The 20408-nt window shown below is 51.1% G+C and overlaps 1 protein-coding gene across 1 annotated transcript; it reads right to left on the bottom strand.

Annotated features, from left to right (window-relative positions):
* Window positions 1-2: 2 nt before the first annotated feature.
* Window positions 3-20360, bottom strand: COPG1 (coat protein complex I subunit gamma 1). Its single transcript, XM_087744054.1, has 24 exons — window positions 20229-20360; window positions 16962-17014; window positions 16073-16153; window positions 15900-15971; window positions 14988-15067; window positions 13999-14074; window positions 13750-13842; window positions 13342-13428; window positions 13033-13190; window positions 12265-12398; window positions 11432-11499; window positions 10487-10675; window positions 9932-10027; window positions 8298-8541; window positions 7843-7918; window positions 7395-7498; window positions 7161-7286; window positions 6661-6729; window positions 6152-6294; window positions 4597-4768; window positions 3505-3602; window positions 1866-2004; window positions 812-910; window positions 3-288 (listed from the first exon to the last, which is right to left on the bottom strand). Exons 1-24 carry the CDS (start codon window positions 20263-20265, stop codon window positions 158-160), a joined length of 2625 nt encoding a protein of 874 aa, XP_087600180.1. The 5' UTR covers window positions 20266-20360; the 3' UTR covers window positions 3-157.
* Between the last annotated feature and the right edge of the window lie 48 nt (window positions 20361-20408).

Genomic DNA, 20408 nt, shown 5'->3' with positions numbered 1-20408 from the left:
CCTTAAAACCACGGTGATTTTATAGAGGGAGCCCCGGATACAGGCGTACGGCGGAGAACACGAGAGCTGCTGCGGTGAACGCGATCCCTATGCTGCTGGCCCGGAAAGAAGCATCGCCGGCGGGGCTCGGCCGCCGGAGAGTCCTGGAAAAGGCGGTTTATCCGACAGAGGCCATGATCACGTCCACGGGGAGCTCCTCGCCGCTGCGGGCGGTGACCTGCATGGTCACGGTGTCGGTCAGGACCAGCCGAGAGCGGACCAGGAGGTCGTGGCCGCCGCGGAACACACCTGGAAGGGAGAGCGGGAGGCAGGGGTGAGCGCCCTGCGAGCCTCAAACCGAACGCCACCGCTGGGCAAGGGCGGCTCGCCCAGGTGCAGCCCGGCAAAGCCCCAGCGCGGGGCCAGGAGACCCTCGAGCGGCACATCTCTCATTCGTCGTGACGTACCGAGGGCTCTTGCTACTGTAAAACTCACGAAAGCAAAGCGTAAAATAAACTCCAGCTGAGAAGAGATCCAGGCTTCCTTCACTTTCAGGACTTTGGCTCTCTCCAAACCAGGACGCCACAGATCACGGGGACAGCAAATCCCACCCAGCTGAGCCTGGGGCTGATCCCGACGTCCCCCCGCCACGGCACCCTCCCCGATCCCAACACCAGCTGCTCTGCGCTTGCGGGGACAGAAACCAGCCTCCAAATCCTACCCGGAGCGCAGTGGGCTCCGGCAGAAACTCCTGCCCCGATCTTCAACAGGCAGCTCTGTGCAACCTCCCAGAAAGCTGCTGCTCGAGCAGAGGCCTCACCCCGCGGCTCACCTGCCAGGTACAGCGTGTGGGAGTTCTTGTTATCTGGCACTTTATCCGATCGCTCGCAGGGCTGCATCCCCAGGAACTTCACGATATTACTAACTGCCTCTGTTAGGAAAAAAAATAAATAATACAGGCTCCATGTCACGGGTTTCTTGACAGGGACACACAGAGGTGACTCGAGCCCTCCCTGCATGGTAGGGCTCACGTTCCTTGTCCTGAGGGACACAGAGCATTGGCCACTTTTGCGATTTTAGAGGCCACCGGGGAGGCAAAGGCAACACACAAAAACCCCACCGCCACTCGCCGTTCTGTTATCTGATGCAGCAAAGGTGCAACAGAAACAGGAGGGGGGACGAGTCGGACGAGGGAGGCAGGAGAGCGCAGCTGGCCGCACGCTCACTGCGCAACCCTGCCAGCCAGCTCGCATCTCTGGGGACGGATGCGGAGGGAAGGAGACACCGCGCGGGTCTTCAGGAGGGATTTGAACAGGCCTCGGGGAAGGTATTTCCAGCCCCAGGCGCTGTGCAAGGAAGCGCACAGATGGCTATAGGACAAGGACACCCTTCCAAGCCATCACAGGCTTCTCAGGAATAACAAAAGGAGTCTTTAATACATGATGAAAGAGGGCCTACGCCACAAGCCCACCCACCAACCTCACGCCTTCTCCTTTATGCATCTTTTTTTATTGGTCTTGAGTCCTAAGGGGAGAGCATCTCCTCCTTCCACGGGGGGAAGCGGGAGCTCACAGCTGAGCTATGGTCTGTCTGCCTGGGAGGGCAGAGCGCAAGAGCAAAGCAAGATGTTCTCTTGCCTCCCACACTCTGGCCTGCTCTCCACGGGGCCCAGAACACAGAGCTGGTTTTTCTGAAACCTGAATTAACTTGTTATCACAGCAACTGTAGCTCCACATTTAATGGCTGCGGTGAAACTACTTGTGAAGGGTTTTGCCCCATTAGCCTTTCTGTGAGAGATCCAAAGTGAGCCAGAGTGCGCCTCTGGACTTCGCCTCTTGGAGAGAGAGAAATGTTAAGAGCTCTGCTGGGCTCAGGCACCCCCTTACCTTCGAGGGTTTTAATAGCAGATAAAGTAAAGGTCTCTTCCTTTTCATACTCATCACCCACTTCATCCCAGGCTGCTCCGAAGTTTGGCTTCAGAACTCGCTGGATGTGATCAGCCACTGTTACCTCCAGGTCTTCAAGCTGGTGGTAGAAGAGGCTCAAATGAAACGTGGTTGTCCCTAATTCTGCTCTCTCCAGAGTGAGCTTTAGACAGGATTCCCCGAGATCAGGCAAGTGTAGGAGACAGCTTCCACTGCCACTCGTTAACACGTCAGGGCAAGCCCTGCCCCTTCTGGTTTGCTCGGGCAAACACCGCTTGGTTGAGCAACCGCCTGGCCTGGGAAAGCCACCGGTCGTGCCATTTCCAGGGTTCACAAAGCAGGTTCCCGTTCTGAGCACGGCCCTTGGCCTGACAGAGATCAAAGCACTGGACAAACGGCCAAAACAGAGGACAAAAGCTAAGAAACAGCTGCTTGTGCTCACACAGATGCAGCATTTGCTTCCCTGGAATGCACATAAGCTTCTATTTTGCCTTTCTGGCCCATCCTTTTGTAGGCCGGTAAAGTACAGTGAGACACAGTCAGACACTTGCTGTCACCCAGCGGTGTGTGCCGGGCTAGCTGGGCTGCTGCTGTGACCACATCTGCGCGAGGCAGAAGTGGGCTTGTCCCTCCAGAGCATGTATCGAAGAGCAGCCAGTGCAGGCACCAGCCTGCGTTCACTTCAGCCATCGCTGCAGGAAAGAATCTCCTCCTGATTCTAGTTGAAACACGTGGAAGAGGTTGTTAGAGTATCACGCAAATGCCCCGGTGACTGGTGGGAAGGAGAGAGAGGGGTTAACCTCGCATGTTCCTTTGGGAAAAGCCCTCCTCGCTCCTTCTGGGAGGACGCTGTGTCCTCAGTGACTCACTGCACAGCAGTGCCTCTAATCAGATTCGCAGCAGTGACAGGCAACGCATAGAAAACAGCTTTGGAGCTAACAGGGCAAGCTGAGGTTGTGTCACAACATCCCTTCCTCTCTGGAGGGTAAACGCCACGCTCTGTGAGCCAGCCCCAGTTTCTGGCCAAGCGTAAGTTCAGCTTCTTCCTTTGTGGTACGACAGCCGTCCTGGAAATGGCAGAGCCGGGAAGAGACGGGCTCTGCAGCATCGCTGCTTTCATCGCGCTCGGTTCTGGAAAGGGAAAAGGCCCACCTTCCCCAGAGCACGAGCAGGATGGCAATCTGCCTGTACCAGGCAAGCCACTGGGCAATTAACTGGGTCACCACAGAGAGCAGCTCATGGACAACAAAAGATGTCTGACGGTCCTCTGTCTCCACAAACCTGACTGTGCCACTGCTGGAGCCCACAGGGCACAGCCAGGCAAGCCTGGAGGATGCCCCACGGCCTCCCAAAATGTATCCTGTACAGGCGGGTGTCTGTCCGGAGAGCAACAGGAGGACATGCCAAACGAGACAAAGCAAGCTCTCCAAACCCACATCTGCATCCTGTGACAGACGCCAGAGAGACAGCAAGAACCCACTCTTCACGTGATGCTGCCCACGTCAGCGTCAGTGGTCACAGTCGCTTGCAGGGATCCGAGTACCGATCACACTCAAAATGACTGCAGTTTCCACGATCAGGTACATGCCCAGCTCCTTACCACATACTCATCCTCGTAACCCTCGTCGTCCGTCTCACCCGTGTTCGGATCACAGTCCTTGACCGTGAACTTCATCATGCAGCTGAAGGTACAGGCCACTGGAGGCGGGGAGGCAAAGGCAAAGCTCACGTTACCACCAGATCTGCAACCCTCTGCAGCAGAACGGGGCTGGGAAACTTGGGGCAGTTGGGTTCTCCCCCTCGGGGCCAGCAGCACGGCCTTAGCCAGTGACCTAGAGAGGGCTCTCCGACAGTTTCTGTCTCTCAAGGACGAGGTATTTATTTGTAACACTAAGGCTAGCAAACAGCAATAAAGACAGGCTCGCGATGGTTGTACAAGACCATAATCCTCAGATCAAGTGCTATTACTGATGAAGCTCAAGCTGCGTTGGGAATACGAACTAAGCATGTCCCACCAGCGCCTGGTGAAGAGGCAAGATCCTTATCTAGAGATCGGTTCACGCGCCTCTGCAATGAAACCACCTTGCGCTGCAAGACGGCAGCTGATCAACACCACTCGGCTGGGAGAGGAAGCGATGACTCATCCCCGAGAAGACGGGCACCGCTGGGTGAACGGCAGCATCGCACAGAGGCGAGCAGTCCCAGAGCACAGACCAGGGAGACCGAAGCACAGGTCAGGCCTGGTTCGTGTTCTGGACAGTGACGAATGAGGGGGTGTTCGGTTCAAATAGACATCGCTGAGATTCTAGCGGTTTGTCTGAAATACTCCTTTGCTACTCGGAGCATCTGGGCACTCGCAGCACTTTACAAGTACCAGCCTCCCCACATACTGACACAAAGAACAGGCAGGCAGAAGGACACGCCAGGGGGCACGGGAGAGAACTGAATGCTCATCTACCAGCTCTCACAGCCTGACTCGATAAATGCTGCAACACAAGGGAGCCAGGAGGGGAGAAGGGAGGCCCGACAGCCCCCAAACAGCAAAGAGAAGTCATGCTCAGCATCGCTCAGGGCCGCACCCACACGCAGGCTATAAATATCCGGCTCGGATGCAAGGTAGAACGTGTGGGGGCGAGCAGTACGGTACGCTTCGTTTGGGGGACGTCAGGAAAACACAGAGGGCAAACTTTACCTGCTGTCGGATCCTCTTCAGACAGTGCCACCAGCGTGTAGCAGGTACCCGGCTGGTTGTACACCAGGGTTTTGGCAGGTACATAGCCAATGACCTCATACCCCTCTGTTGGCTCCATCTGCACCGTGACATTCTCCAGGATCTGATCGTTCAGCGTGTTCGTGCAGTCAAACTAAACAGGGAAGGGGAGAGCAGCAACAGCTTGAAGCTGCTCGCTATAGATCTAATAGCAGGCGGAGTGGGAGCGTGGCATCAACTTGTGAACCCCGAGCTCTTTGTGTTTCAACAGTGCACCTCGCTATCAGCTGGCTCGTCACAGGGCTCACGCGTTCCCGTTTAGTCACAGAGTAACTGTGACTAAAAACTACTCATTCAAATGCTTTAGGGGAGAAATTAAAACCTTGCAGGGGACTCCAGCAAACTTTGGGTTTTTTTTTTAAGGAAACAACACTTAAAATGAAGCAGCACACGACTATCCTGCAACCCAGGCAGGAGCGCAAATCCAGCGAGGGCAGGGATGTGTCGGCTTCCGCCTGTTTCAGTTCACCAGTTAGTATGGAACTTTTTCCTCTAAATGTACTTTGTCCTTTCTCCCTGGCTGGGAATTCCCAGGCTAACTCTTTCCTGTATGGAACTGTGAGTACTGTCTTGCCTACGTCTTCTCACTTGATGCTACAGGGACACGGTGCCCCTGCCTACAGGGTGCCTACACGGACACACAGCAGATGGGAAGATGATCCTTTGCACGGCTCAAACTAGGGATACTTTGAGCAAGCTTCAGCAAGTTTGATGGTTTCAGCAAGTCTAAACTTGCTGATTAGACTTTGTTCCGGCTGCAGCAACAAGCCACTTAACCTCATACACTTGCATCTGGTGGACGGACAACAGAAACAAAGATCAAGCCCTACGAGGACTGTGTAAGCAGTTCTGAGCTCCTGAAGAAGGAGCTGGCTGAGGACAGAACACTGCTGCTCACATGCTAGCATAGGACTCACTGCGCCTTGAACTCCCCGAGGCCCAGGTGACAATGCTGGCACATTAATCCCAACATCTCGCGCGTAGCAGCAGGGCAGCACAGCCAAGGCCAAGACGTACAGAAAAAAAAAAAAGCACCTGTACTACACAGGCTAAAACAAAACGGAGGGGATGAAGAGCTCTCCCCCACCACATCCCTTTCTTGGGTACCCTTTGCAGCCTCTCAGATGTAATAAGCTTCACTCTTTTATGCCCAAACCACGTGCTTGGGGACCCTGGTGAAAGAACACGGCTCCCCCCTTGCCAACCGCTCAGTGAGAATAGCCCCATCTAGTGCTCGTTTGACTTATTTTGACTGTACGTGTAAGCATTGTTCAGCCACACACCCGTGCACACGCGCACTCCCTAATTAATTTTTTCTGGGGCTCTGCTGCCCTGGATGAGAAACTAAGGACTCCTCACTGCAGTGACGTGCTTTGAACACAGATACCCCTGAGCTATTTCTTCCCAGTGGAGCTTTTAACCGGTCAGGACCTTATTTTCCAATCCTCTTTCAGCACCACATGCCGTAGCTACCCACCTGGAACACCATGTGGCTGACAAACGTGTGCTTGGTGCAACGAACCACGTACTCCGTCTCCAGCTCTGTCAGGGCGACAGGCTCTGGGGAAGACTTGAAGAGCGGGCCCAGTCCCCGAAACTCCGGGATCGCCCCCAGTTGCTCTGAAACAGAGGACACAAACCATTGCCTTCCCAACCCACAGGAAGGTGTCAGCAGCTTCAAAGCCCTCGTTTAAGCTGCCAGAAGCTGCTGCAGCAAGGAACTATCCATCAAACATCCATAAACAGTCACCAGGGACTTTTAAAATTAAAGGCAGGGTCATCCTTTGCCCACATCTATTGCAAGACAGAAAGAACAGGACTGCAGGCACGCCCGCCCCCCAGGAGCAAACAGTTGACTTAAAGTTGGGAGCCCATGTCACTCCCCGAAAGGAGATGGGAAAAAGCCAGAGGGGCTAGACAGGCTCAGCAAGAGGCGGCGATCTGGATCTCACACACAGGCACAGGAGAGGCCTCGCATCAGGTTACCTTGGAATATTTCTTGCCGTGTTGCTGCCACCTTCTCCGGCTGTTTGACTACAGTAACAGGGGCATTTTCTGCAAGAGAAAAAGTAAACAAACAAAAAAACCCCAAAAGATTTGAAGGTGAGGAGTAAGAAGTAACTAAATCAGAAAACAGATCAATGTCTGGATTTGACTAAGGAAAGGAAGGGAGCTCATTTCTCATCTTGCTATGGACCAGACACCCGCACGTCTTCCTAAACACCTTTGGAACTGCGGCAGCTCCAGTGAGGATTACCAGCTATTACTATTATTAGCATTTGGACTAAACCAAAACGCTAATGTGGGAGCAACCAGATTTGCTGGCCTTGGTCTTTACAGAAGACGTAATCCCACAAAATTCAATCCCCCCTCCTCCTAGGAGCTCAGCAATTCCCAGCAGGCCCAATGCAGTCTATTGTCCGAGGGCTGGAGCTGCTAGGGAATTCCTCGCAGTCTGGACCAGCATCTGGGGGACTGTTCCTCACCTGCTCTTTGCTCAACAATCGGAGCTGTTGCCAAAGGAACAGATTTCAAGTCAAAGGGCTTCTCGGAGGGCTCCAGGGTGTACTGATGCAGAGCCCTCTCCAGGCCAGGGATGGACACTGTCAAACCTGGGGACAGAAGGGACAGGTCACTGAAAGCACAGATAATGCCAGCTCTTTGTCACTTGTTAAACCAGGAAAGAGGTGCAGGCTTGTTCTGAGGACCTCCTGCATTACCGTTCAGGATGTAGCCAGCATTGAGGGCTTTCTGCTTCTGCTCCAGGACATTCAGGTAGAAGGTGGCTCTGTCTCTCACTTCATTGTCATCATCCATCACACACCTGAGAGGGAAGTGGAAAACTTCCTTCAGTGCAAGGCAGCAGAGTCCACGCGAATGAATCCAGGTGACTAAGCCACCTTACACGGCCAGAAAGAACGTGCCATAGGAGACAACCAGCAAGCTATCAGTAATTGTATGAGGAAATCAATCATCTGCCACACTTGGCTTCCGTCCGCTTTGTGGTGCTGAACACAGTGGTGATCCCATCACAGGATCCCAGGTACCCACTGCACTTCCTCACATCCACAGCCAGAAGAGACTAGACATGCACAGGGATGCTAACAAGCTCTCAAGCAAACAGGGTTTTTCACCCAGGATGTTGAGAAACTCTGAGGTACAACTCACCTCTTCAGTAACACCAAGATACTGGGTAACATCTCCTCATTCTGGGCTCCAAACTTGGCCAGGGCACTTACAGCACCTGTAGCCCAAGTCATGAAAACAGAATTAGAAAGCAAAGAAATCGGCTGAAGTTTCCTCCATCTCCTGGCCTTGATCAAATGCCACGTCAGAGATGCCAGCGCGAGTATAAAGCATTACTGTGACTAGAAAAAGGCAGATGTATTACAGCAAAGTGCCTGCAAACCTCCTCTGTCCAGTTTCAGACTCACTGCATCTCCCTCCCCGTTTCTCAGCTGCAGGCCACCTCTTCCATTAATACTACTGCAGGATCTTTGCTGCGTAAAAAGATCTGCTCAGGACTAGAGCGAATCGTAGTCCTCAAAAGCAGAGGTGCTCGTACACTATAATTCCTCAAAGATCTGTCGTAGGGCAGACACCTTTCCAGGTCTGTCTCTTACCTGCCCGGACTTCTTCATGCTCCAGGACAACCCTGTTGTAGATGAAGCGAATGTATTTGGAGGGGTTGTTGGTTTTGGGCCCTTCCTGCCCCAAGAGGTGGAGGATACGAGTGGCCAGCACAGTGAACTCGCAGTCCTCGATGAATTCGCAGAGGTGAGACAGGCCTGTCTCTTTGCTCTCCGAGTTCTCCTCAATGATGCTGATGATGCAGTCCACGATGGCTCGCTTGTATTCAAAGCCGCCCTAGGGAGCAAAGGGAACTGCTCAGCTGGAAATCTCAAAGTATTTTAGAGACTCTGAACCAGCCAGACAGGAAAGAATTTCCTTCGAAAAGGTCACTCACGCTCAGTGCTTTTAATCTTGTGTTTGAAAGGAGAAGGGCAGTAATGCTACCCCACTTTTGTCCCTCTCTACACCCAGAGGGCCAGCTAATATTCAAGCTCTCTTGCCAGCTCCCTTCGGAATGGCTGCAGTGAAGAAAACCCAAGTCCTAAAGAGGATAAAAGAATCCATCCGCCTGAAGGGTTTACATCTCCTTCAAAATCCTCTGCTGCTAGAATTAGTGCATAAAAACAGCCATATGGGAGGAGAAAAAAACCCAACCCTCTCCCCTTTAGCACCAGACATCTGAGGATGAATCACAAGAGAAATATATTAAGGATCATATCTGCCACAGCAGGACCCAGCAAATAGCCCCATTAGTGTGGGAAGGCAGGCAATCGATACCTCCCCAGGCACACCCCGTAACTTGACACGCTGTTAATGCTTGGTTATCTTCAGACATTATTTACTAGTGTCCTCAATACACACCAGGAGATTAAACTGCACACTGTCCTCTGCCAATTACATGCACAGCGCTGGGCATTTGGGGGATCTTTCTGGAGCTACTTTGGATTAAAAAAAGCTTTAAAACAGAATGGTTTGAACTACAAAACCACATTCAAAATGATACCACCCACCCACAGAAAATCTGGGAAAGGAGAATGGTCCGTTTTTCACAGGAGCAAAATGAGATGCTCTGGTTTGTTCCCAAATGAGAGGCTGTAATTGGCAGAAAGTGATGTCAGAGCAAGCAGTGGTGCCAGCTGTGTTGCAGGCATGCTAGCTCATTTAGAAACGGCCTCAGCAAACCTCTGTAAAGCTGTCTTTCTGCAATTTATGTCTGACTGAATGCAGAGAATGGTTATAGGTACTCGTGATCCCTTCACTCCCACAGCACAAAGGACAGAACAAAAGTGGTCCCATGTCATCAATAAATAGTTTGTTATCGAGTCTTTGTGTACAAGAGAAAACTTCTTGGAATTTGCTGTCAAAGTATAAAAGAAAGCTGGTTCAAATGCGAAACACACATGGACTGCCAACAGATCTGCTGTTGCCTGCATTTGCTTTGAGAGTTAATAAACCCCCAGAAAAATCAAAGAATGAAAACCACATTAAAAATATGCCCGGCAGTATGCGTATAACTATTGTGCACAGCTGGCCGTTTCTGCCAGTTAGACTGCGAGCCTTTTAGAGAGAGCCTCTTGCTGCACAGCATTATCAGCAAAAGCTTGACTCTCACAGGGGCCACTGTGCAGTCCTGCAGTTCCTGCATACAACCAAGGAAGACAAAGCAGTTGTCCTGCACACTTACCTCTTCCCGAAGCATAGTGAAGAGAAAGTTCATGAGGACGGCGTGTTTGCGAGGGTACTTCTGACACAGTGCATTGATGGCCTGCACCACCACAACCTGGAGGGCAAGCAAAAAAGGATTCTGTCTCACCAGGCAGGAAAAAATAGTTGAATTGTGTCAATTTTGTGTGGGTCCCCAGCCTGGAAACTACAATTTTGCCTTTACTTATCCAACAAATGCAGTTCCAGGAGGTACAATCCTAGGAATTGGAGGAGATTGATCTTTACGCACTGGCCAGCCCCTAGAAAAAGCCCACAGCCACCGGAAAGAAGAAGAGATTTAATTCTCAAACAGTGTCTCCCCAGAAGAGAGCGTGTGACTTTGGAGCTGGGTGCTGTAAGACCAAGGCATGGCTTAAGCCGATAGCCTCAGATTCTTTCTCTTCCCTGCAAATACGCTGCAGCCCAGCTCCTGGAAGCAGCACCATGCAGGTTTCAGAGTGCACGCGCAAACGTGGACAAAGACCAAGGGGTTTATTCAGGAACCTGCGTGTCCCTCCTCCTCCCGCTTCCTTACTTTGAACTCATCTGAGATTTCTGACATGAAAGAGGAGATCTGCTTCATGAGCCGGTCAATGCTGCTCTCACTGCCAGTTTTCAGCAGCGTGGTGATGGCCAGGGTGGCTATGCTGCGGTTGGAGTCCGTCACAAGGTTCTCCAGGTCTAGATTACAGGCAGTCACAGCAGATGGGTGCTTCATGGCCACCTAGGGCAGAGAAGGAAGAGTGGAAATCACTCAAGAGATGCAAAAGGGCCAGCTGGCAAAACCCACCAAATCTCTAAAAGCTCTCGCTCCTTCCTGTAAAAATAAATGCTACAGACTGTACATGAGGGTCATCTCGGACAAACAACTAATCTGCGGTTAAAGTAACAAGTGCTTTCGTCCTGCAGAATTGCATCTCTTGCTGGAAGGGAAGCACCAGTAATAAACGATCTTTTACTATTTTTAACTTTCTCGTTCTCCTCTATATATTAAGAAAAAATAAAGCTCTGAACTCCCAACAAAAATTCCGTGAGCCTAGCTGTGCAGAACAGCTTTGTGGGTGGAAGCACAGCAGTTACCAGACACTGCCATTCAGTCTTTTTTTCTTTTTTAGAGTTTACAAGGTCAAGGGAAAAGCTGGAGCAGAGATTGCCACGGAGCAGGCAAGAAGCAGCATCAAGGTTTGATCCCTGTTTTACAAGGAGCTCCTTCACCATGGGAAGCTCAGAGGGGAAAGCAGTAAGACGTAAGACCAGTGACACTCTTATTGAGACCTGTGAAAATGATTGCTTTTTTTTTTCTCCTTCTGTGTTCTTTGAGGTTTTATTCCACTCAGAAAGCAATGAAACGTAAGGTTGTAGCCCAGGGTGGAGGTTATTCACACAAAATCATCACATAATCTGGCCCCCTTTCTCTTCTGAAGTCTGCACCTCCCTGCACACGAGAAACTATTACAGCCCCCGAGAGACCGGCTCCTACCTTGTTGAGGGTACGGACGGCTGCATATCTCAGTGCTGCTTTCGGGGAGCTGCAGAACAGCTGCAAAACTGCAAAGTGGGAAAACCAACAGAGGCAGACGTTCAGGCAATCTATTACTGAGAAGCGTTTCATACCTAAAGCAAGAGCTTCAATAAGGAGACAGCTGCAAGCACAAGATAACTAGAAGCATGCATAAGAAGCCACTGTGAATTTACCAGCTTCCTCCCTGTTGTCCCCGTTGCCACACATCCCTGCCGACAGCTAGCTCTTACCCACCTCCCCTTTTTCCACGGTGCTGCTATCCTTCGCTCCGCTCCTCTTGAAAGCCAATTTCATCACCTTGGCGTCTTTCCTATTAAGTCAATTTGAACTGCTGTTCTCCCTTTCTACGCACACCCTGCTCCTTCCCCAGGGCTGGCCCACGAAGGGCACCCTCCCTCTGCAGAGAGGGGACACAGGCTCCCCACCTGCCAACAGTCCCAGCTCAGGAGAACCTTTGGACTGGACTGAGCTGGGAAGGCAGGACCCCAACACCTTGGCACAGTTACACTCAGTCTAAAGCAGGGAGATTTATCAGTTAGAATTCAGCCCTGTTTCACAGAAAAAAAAGACCCCTCCAGTAACCCACACTTGAACACACCAGGCAAATACCTTTACAGGAGCAAAGCTATTCACACACACCACAGGCTCTCAGCAGCAGCATAAAGCAACAAAGGGTACGGCAGCATTACAAGCCTGAAACTACACAAGGTTCTCGTTTCTTGGGGTAATCAGCAGGTGTCACCACCGCAGACCCATAATCCCCTCGCCATTGCCACGAGCGTCACATTTACCCGAGACAGCCGGAGCCAGCTCTTTGGCAGTGCAGTTGGGCAGGTTAACGATGGCAGACGCAGCTTCGTAGACCACCATCTCGTGCTTGTTTCTGAGGCAGCTCTCGATGAAATCAAACAGGGGGCTATCGCGGCTAAGGGACAAAAACAACCCACAAGAATGAATTAAAACAAAGGCGCTAACAGAAATGAAGAATCCGGCAGCAGAAACAGGCAGGTCCCATAGCCTGTGGAAAGTTAAAAGCAGCTATAAATCCACTGTCCCCAGATTTTATAGTGGTCGTTATACAGTACTTCCAGCGTGCTTGGGCTGGAAGTCAGGCTGCCTTCTGAGAAGGCACTCTCTGCTTTATGGGCTAAAAGGACTCTCCCTTAGCCCTCACACACTGAGAGCTCACCCTACACACCAAAGTCTTACCCACCTGGAAGCCACAGTGCATACGTGATAGCCAAATAATTACAGCAGACAGAGAAAATGAAGCAGAATACCTGAATAAAGAATAGCCATGCAAAACACATGAGAAACAAGAAAGCATTTGATGTGCAAGCACATACACAGACAAAACTCACAGAAGCCATCCCATAACAACACGAAAGCATCCTGTATTTTCTCTGCTGCCTTTTAACCAACAATAAGAGGGTAGAAGCTGCATGCTGCTCTTCAAAGACAGAAATAATTGCCCTCGTGAGATGGCAAGTGAGCTCGCAGGAGGAGGTGGAAGCAGGACCTGAGGAAATTCTTCCAGCAGGGCAAAGGAGCCCCCTCACCTGCCAGCCTCTTCCTCCAGCAGCTTGCTGGCTACTCGAATCATCATGCAGTAGGCGAATGGTGACTTGAGGCCGTGGCGCGTGAACTTGCTGAGCATCTTGTTGACTGCCAGGCGGTCATTCTTCCGCACGTGGTAGAGCAAGCCCAGAGCATGATACTGTGCAGGGAAGGAGATTGTCACAAACCCACTGTGTGTTCTTTCCACTTTTATCCCCTCTGTTGCCCAGAAATGCCTGGCTGAGCTCTAGTAGTTTGCTCCACTCCCAGCTTCTGCTTGCTATTCCCTGTGTTGGCAGCGGGTTTCCTACCTGCACCATGATATTGTCACTGGAAGCTGCCTCCTGAGCCTCGTTCACCCAGCGTTTCACCACATCATAACTGGTCTTCAGCAGGTGCTGGGGGAGAGATAAAGCCACAGACAACTCGTGAGAGAAGGATGGAGGAAGCTTTGGGAAACACAGCTCATATTAAGAAGGAGCGAGCCTTCCCCATGACAGCGCTGGCGGCAGCAACTTATAGAAGAGCAGAGGATCAGCATGCAGAGACCTGACCATGACGGCCGTGACCTCAAGAGGTCGAAGATATCCCACAGTCAGCACCAGTCCCTCAGTTCACAAAGAATGAAACCCTGAAGCTCCCAAGATGTCCAATCCCACCACAGATGACTGCTTCCCAGCTCGACTGTCCCTCAGGCCCACCCTGCAAGGAGTACGTACCAAGGAGGACACCAGAGCAGAGCTGGATACACTTGGCACTTTGTCAACAATCGCCTGCTTCATGTAGCGCTCGATGGCCTGCAACATGGTACTCTGCCGGGAGAAGGAAACAACAAGTGATACGGAAAAGCCATTAGGAGTGTGAAAGGGGAGGTGCAAAGCCATGAAAAGCAGAATGAAAGGTGGGATGGGGTGAAGTAAGGAAAGGTGAAGGGCCTAGGGCTGCCCCAAGGGAAAAGCAGCACTTACATCCGTGATTTGACAGAGTGCTCTCACAGCAGGGCCTCGGTAATTGTCATCCTTCCCAGTCATGTCTTTGGTTAAGCTGGTTGAAAACAGGAAGCTCTCAATACTGCGCTCCTGAGCCAGCAGCTCTCGGGTGCACACACAGCGCACACAGAGCGGCAGGCAGCCAGGATCACAGCTGAATGCCGAGCAGGCAACTGCGGGTCTCGGGCAAGTCCCAGCGGGGTGGGAAAGCAGGAGGAAAAGATCGGTACTTGGGTTCCAAGCCCATCAGCAGGCTGTTCAAGCTCCTGACCACCACGGGAGGCTGGAGTGCGCACACACATGCCCAAGCCATTTGCCTTCCTTACTGAAGGCTGATTCCTGCCCTTTCCCCAGGATCCCGATCAGTGCGAGACGAGAGGGGACGAGAGTTCATCACGTTGCAGCTCTGGGGACTGGCTTCTGCCTGCTGCATGGCCTTGGCCCTCAGCAGACCCTGTACCCTCACGCTTCTGTCTCCCGATATGGCACCGGCCTTTCAGTGGGATAAGCAGCAATTCAGGAAGGACTCCCAGAGGGAATTTTGTTCCCCAGTGAAGTTGCATCCTGTGCTTCTACAGGAGCAGTAAATCCCTGCCTACCTGTTGAAAGCCTTGGGATTTACGCCAGAAATCTTCAAAAAGCTTCAAGGCATTCAGACAGGAAAGCAGGAGTTAACGAAACAGCCTTTTGCAAAAAGGGAAAAACCAAGAGTGCTGCCATATCGTGCAACCAAAAGAGAGAATCCAAACACCCATGGGCATGGGATATGGGGACGCAGCACATTTCACATACATCACTAGGAGTTCAGTGCCTGTATTTTAATGGCTTCTTTTAAAGGAAAAATTTTTCCTCACCAAGGGCGTTCCCTACCCTCACCCTGCTTAGGGACTACAGTTATCTCCAAGAGGTTGGACAGGCATTACTGGAGGACACGTGCATATAACAGCAAGAAAAGTGAAGGGACTGACCTGCTAGTAACAATGATTACATCTTCTGCAATAGAAGACATCTCTTTGATAGTCAGGTAACACATCCTGCGAAGAGTTGGCTGACAAGGAAAGTGGGAAGACAGACATCAGCTGAGAGGATCCCAGATAGGGAGGGATCTCAGTTTTCCCTGCTTCCATGATTTTATTGTGAAGATCAAGAACCTGATACCTTCAGAGAGCCCCAGTGCCCGAGTGTAAAAGACGCACAAAACCCACATTGATTAACAAAACACCTCTTCTTCTTCCAAATCCCTCAATCTTAGGGTGAAGACAGAGAGATACCAGATTTAGCTGGATCTACAGTTTCATCTTTCACTTGTCATTCACATGAACAAGGAGAAAAGCTTGAAATCATTAGCTGAAAGCGCCCTGTTGCTTCAAAAGCAAGAAAGCGAGCACTTTATATTCCTGAGTCTGGGGATTTCTACACTGGTCTCATGATTTTAATGCCTTGTGGTTCAGGGGACAACTAGTGATGGTAGTACTGCTGTAGGTAGGTACTAATTCCTGGCCTGCTCCAGGTCACACTGTTGTTGACTCTCAGCAGGAAGCAGGATCTTTTAACGCTGGGCACAAAGCATAGCGTATTCTAGCTGATTATATGCTTGATCTGTGCCTAGCACAACCTCAAGAGTTAAACAGCAATTCAGAGGGAGGAATCTCTGTCTCAAAAGCAGAGAATGCTTCAGTCAGGCTGTTACAAGGTCTGGGAAAGGCTAGGAGGCTGGTCTGTTTCTAAACTGTCATCCTGCTCTTCCCACTTAGATCAGGTAGCTCCAGGCAGGACAGAAAAGCTGACTGCATAAAAAGGGACATCTCGAGGCTGAAAAAGACATTGTTGACAACTTGTCCCACCAGATAAATACAGCAGAAAGCAACAAGCAGACTTACATCATTGGACTGAAACAGCTTGGTCATAGCAAAGAAGGATTCAGTAGCTTCCATGACACCAAGGTGCTCCCCCTAGAAGATGTTTGGAAAGAAGGAAGGAAATCCCAGTTACCACAACCAGCGTTGGGCCTGCTACAGGTGTCTCTGTATAGCTGTCCTTGTCTCTCCCTTACCTGGTTTATGAGATACAGGATCTTGGTGAGGATGTGAGCACATTTTCGTGGGTTTATAGGAGTCTCATTAAACACTCGTGCCTGGAAACGAAGCACAGACAAGGACGCTGACACCAGCGCACCCTCAGAAACACTGTCCTGCCTGGTCTTGGCCACTGATACAAACAACAAACTGTGGGCAAGGCATGGCTTGATTCTTAATGACTTTGGATCAGATTTCCCCTCAATTTCTGTTAAATGTGGTCCTCTTTTAAACAGCTGGTTCTACAGTCTCATCCTGGGATCGCAAATTCAAATGCAATTAAGGTTTAAAGGCCAAACCCTCATCACACTTTCACCCACACCAAGTCTGGATCATGTGCTAGCTAAAACACTACTCTTCTGACAGACGTACGCGAGCGCTGCAAGGCTAACGGGAGCCAACGCCACTCGCAACACTGCAAGCAAACAGATAACGCTGAAACGACAGGGTCTGGGGATCGAGAGGTTTATCTGCTGTTGAATAGAACGGCATTTTTTCAGAGCAAAATCATAGATTATTCAATAACCACTCACACCCTGCTCATTAACTTTGTCATCTACAAGACATTTGGAGTGTCCAAGGCCAATTTCCCAGCCTTCCTGTTTCAGGGTGAGCTTTCCCAGGTAATTTTATTCATTTTATTACTATTTATAGTTCACAGTCTTTAATTTACAGAGACCATGTCAACCTTCTCCCTTCCTCCCTCCAACAATACGATAAGAACTAACGGGAGTGTTGCCCGTTTCTTTCAGAGCTGGCAGGACTGTAACAAACCCCCACTCCCTTGCTGAAGCTCTCCAGTGACCTGCTCAAGAGAGGGAGGGACTCTAGAAAGGGGTACGCAAAGGAGAGCGTCTGAGGATTTACCTCTTGCAAGACTGCACTCTTCTCCAGGTGCTGGAATGGGTTGGAACCCCCACCTGCAAAATAAAGAGAGTAAAAGTCTTTCCAGGGACAGCGCTATGGAAAAGCAACTTTCTAACCATGCCCATACTTTAAAAACAGACTGAGCATTTTGGGATAACTTTTTCGCGAACACCAAGCAACCAGGGCTCCCTCTTTTAAGCGATATTAATTGGATGTCTTCACAGCAGTTAGGGAAGGCTGAGCAGACAGGACATTCTTCGATTTGTCATCCCCCGCAGAAGTAACCAGCCATGAGCCAAGGTAGGCTGATGAGCTGCAAAGTAACCGCGCTCCACTGTTATCCCCACAGACCTATTTCCAGCCCCTGGGCTGGGAGCTTGCTGACAGTTCGAGCATCAATAAGACAGGCCTAGAAACAAAAGCTCAGACAAAGAGAGGCATCGCTTGCCAGACTGGTGAATCAGGAGTGCTTTATCCCTCCCTTATAAACCAATCAGAAATCCACCAGTAAAGTATTTTTGGCTCTATCACTAATTAAGAGAACAAGACAGCGAACTAGAGAGTCTGGACACAGAGTAACTTTCATTGTTCCACTTAATAAATAAATTATATTAAATAATTAAAAACCTCACCAATTAAGGATGAAATAATCAGAGGGAAAAGCACTATCATTCTGCACGGTCTCTATTAGCTCGTCTCCTAAGCATTTGTGAGCTGCAGCTTTTCAAAAGCTGCCAGTTATTGATAAGCAGGTTTTAATTAGTACCTATGTTCAGCCTGGCCCTGGGACAAAATACAGCCATTTCCAGCGCTGTTCCAACGTTTAACAAGCCTGATCCGCTAGAGAGCACAGCTCCGGTCTGACCTGCGCCTGAAGCATCCTATGCTGGTGCCAGGAGCCTTTGCACGAGTAAGTCTTAAACTTAAAGGCAAACACATCTGCACCCTGGCTCCTTTCCAGTTCAGAAACTGCCCTCCTCTGGCTCAGGAGAAGTTTGCAAATGCAGTAGGTGGCCAGACAGAGGACAGACACTTGGGGAGAGAAGAAAACATGGGGAAAGAACAAAACCAATGTCTCCAGTATGACTATGAACCAGTTCTAGTATGAGCATGTGAATGTGCTCCAAAAAAACCTTCCTAGCAGCACAGCATTTCCCATGGCCCAGCACGACTACAATCCCTAAATCAGCCATCAACAACAGAGCGTCGCCTCTTCGTCTTTCGTAGCACTAAGGATCTTGAAACATATTGCACATGAGGTCTTGGTCCTCACAGCACCCTGTGTCTAAGTATTTTTCCATCAGAGGAGAAAGAGACGCAGGAAAGGCAGAGGCTGCGTGTTCAAAAAGCTCCTAGTATTGGGTGACTAGCCACAATTTGTACTGATTTGCAGAGAAACAGTCACTGACGAGCAAGGATCTCGGAACAATGATCTGCCCAAAAATAACATCTCAAAGTGCGTTTCTGAGAGCCAGTGCAAGCAGCTCATCCAAGACTACCTAAAACATCCAGGAAAAGCAAAGAAACAGAAGGCAATTAAGTGGACACACTCAACTCAAGAAAAAGTCTGTCCTGTTAGCCTTTACGTGGAAAGAATGGGTATAAAAGACCTGTAAATTCAGCGATGATGCCCTCCACCTAAGGCCGAGAATGACAAGCACTCAGGCTATACGTTTTGGACATATACACAATCCACAGGAGAAAGGCAGGTGCAGTAAATCCTAGGAATCTTTATTCGAAACAGAAGCAATAGGATGGGAAGTAAAGGCAATAGCAAAGAAAAAACGTTGGGAAGCATGCAAGCAGCAGTGCCAGAAAGGAGAGCTCTGTGAGCTCTCAGTATGAACAAAATCAACAAGAGTCAGCATCATCATACAAGGAAGCACATCTCCTGCCAGCCCTGGCCACAGGTAATGCAATACCTTGAAGCGTGCAGCGGGTGCAAATGAAGAATAGCCCCAAAAATGAAAGCCAAGAGCGATTCCCCTCCAACAGTTGCCTCACTAAATTCTCCGCTTATCAAGACGTCACTGGAGGCTTTGGACAAGGGAAACAAGGGCAAAGCATTTAATGCACATTAAAAGAAAAAGCAAGCACAGTCACATAGAACAACCATTACGATTTACGCTGAATCAATTCGTGTCAGGACGCACTGATTTGTTATGCAGAACAAGCTGTGTAGAAAGCTTCATAGAAAGATGAAAAAGATACCACAAGGCACAACCGTGAAAATAAACGCCATCATATCTAGCCTCGATTCCACCTGAATTACACACCACGTAAAATATCAACCTCTTCCTTGCTACTCAGGCCTGAAGTTTTGAAAGGTCAAGCAATCACTTCGTGTTTCGTCGGTGCTCTCAGCCTTTCAGACTAAAGCTGGCAGCAATCTTGTTGGAATACCAGACCATGTGTGTCAGAAAAACAGCACTAGAAATTACAAATTGGATTCTACCCTGCTTTAGCACCTGGCTTGAGAGTTGGGCAACTGTGAACAGGGCTAATATGCTCAATATTGGTCGCAGACTCTGCACCTGCAGCAGGTAACGCAGGTGTGCTGGGCCAACGCAACAGGTTTAGCCTCTGGTTGCAGCAGCGAGGAGGAGGGCAGCAAGCTGCTCCAGTGCCCCCACGGTGCTTCCCACCGCGCTCCTGTGCGCACAGCCAGCCCCTGCTGCCACCCTGGTACCGAGCCTCCCCTCACTGCTCCCCACTACCCACAGGGGGGTCTCCCCTCACCGCTCCCCCCCCCACTCACAGGAGGGGTCTCCCCTCACCGCTCCCTCCTACCCACAGGAGGGGTCTCCCCTCACCGCTGCCCCCCCTACCCACAGGGGAGGTCTCTCCTCACCGTTCCCCCTTACCCACAGGGGAGGTCTCCCCTCACCGCTCCCCCCCCCCCCACAGGAGGGGTCTCCCCTCACCGCTCCCCCACCCACCCACAGGAGGGGTCTCCCCTCACCGCTGCCCCCCCTACCCACAGGGGGGTCTACCCTCACCGCTCCCCCCCCTACCCACAGGGGGGTCTACCCTCACCGCTCCCCCCCCAGGAGGGGTCTCCCCTTACAGCTCCCACCCTGACCCACAGGAGGGGCCCCCCCTCACCGCTCCCCCCTACCCACGGAAGGGGTCTCCCGTCACAGCTCCCCCCCTACCCACAGGAGGGTTCTCCCCTCGCCGCTCCCCCGGGGATCTCCCCTCACCGCTCCTCCCATGACCCGCAGGAGCAGGGAGTCTCCCCTCACAGCGCCCCCGGCCTCCCCTCACCGGACTCCTCGTCCTTCTTGTCGAACTTCTTCAGCATGGTGCTGCCGAGCGGCCCCTCGCTGAGGCCCCCCCGCCCCGTGGCAGTCCCGATCCCGATCCTGGTCCCGGTCCCGGTGCCGATCCCGGTCCCGGTGCCGCCCGCCCCTTCCTGCTCCCCGCCCCTTCCTGCCAGCCTGTCAC

The sequence above is a fragment of the Nipponia nippon genome, unplaced genomic scaffold (genome assembly GCF_047370975.1).
Source record: "Nipponia nippon isolate SJK-2023a ecotype South Korea unplaced genomic scaffold, ASM4737097v1 scaffold_9, whole genome shotgun sequence".
Classification (NCBI taxonomy): domain Eukaryota; kingdom Metazoa; phylum Chordata; class Aves; order Pelecaniformes; family Threskiornithidae; genus Nipponia; species Nipponia nippon.
Note: the sequence above shows the minus strand (reverse complement) of the source record. Positions and strands in the feature narration are given on the sequence as shown.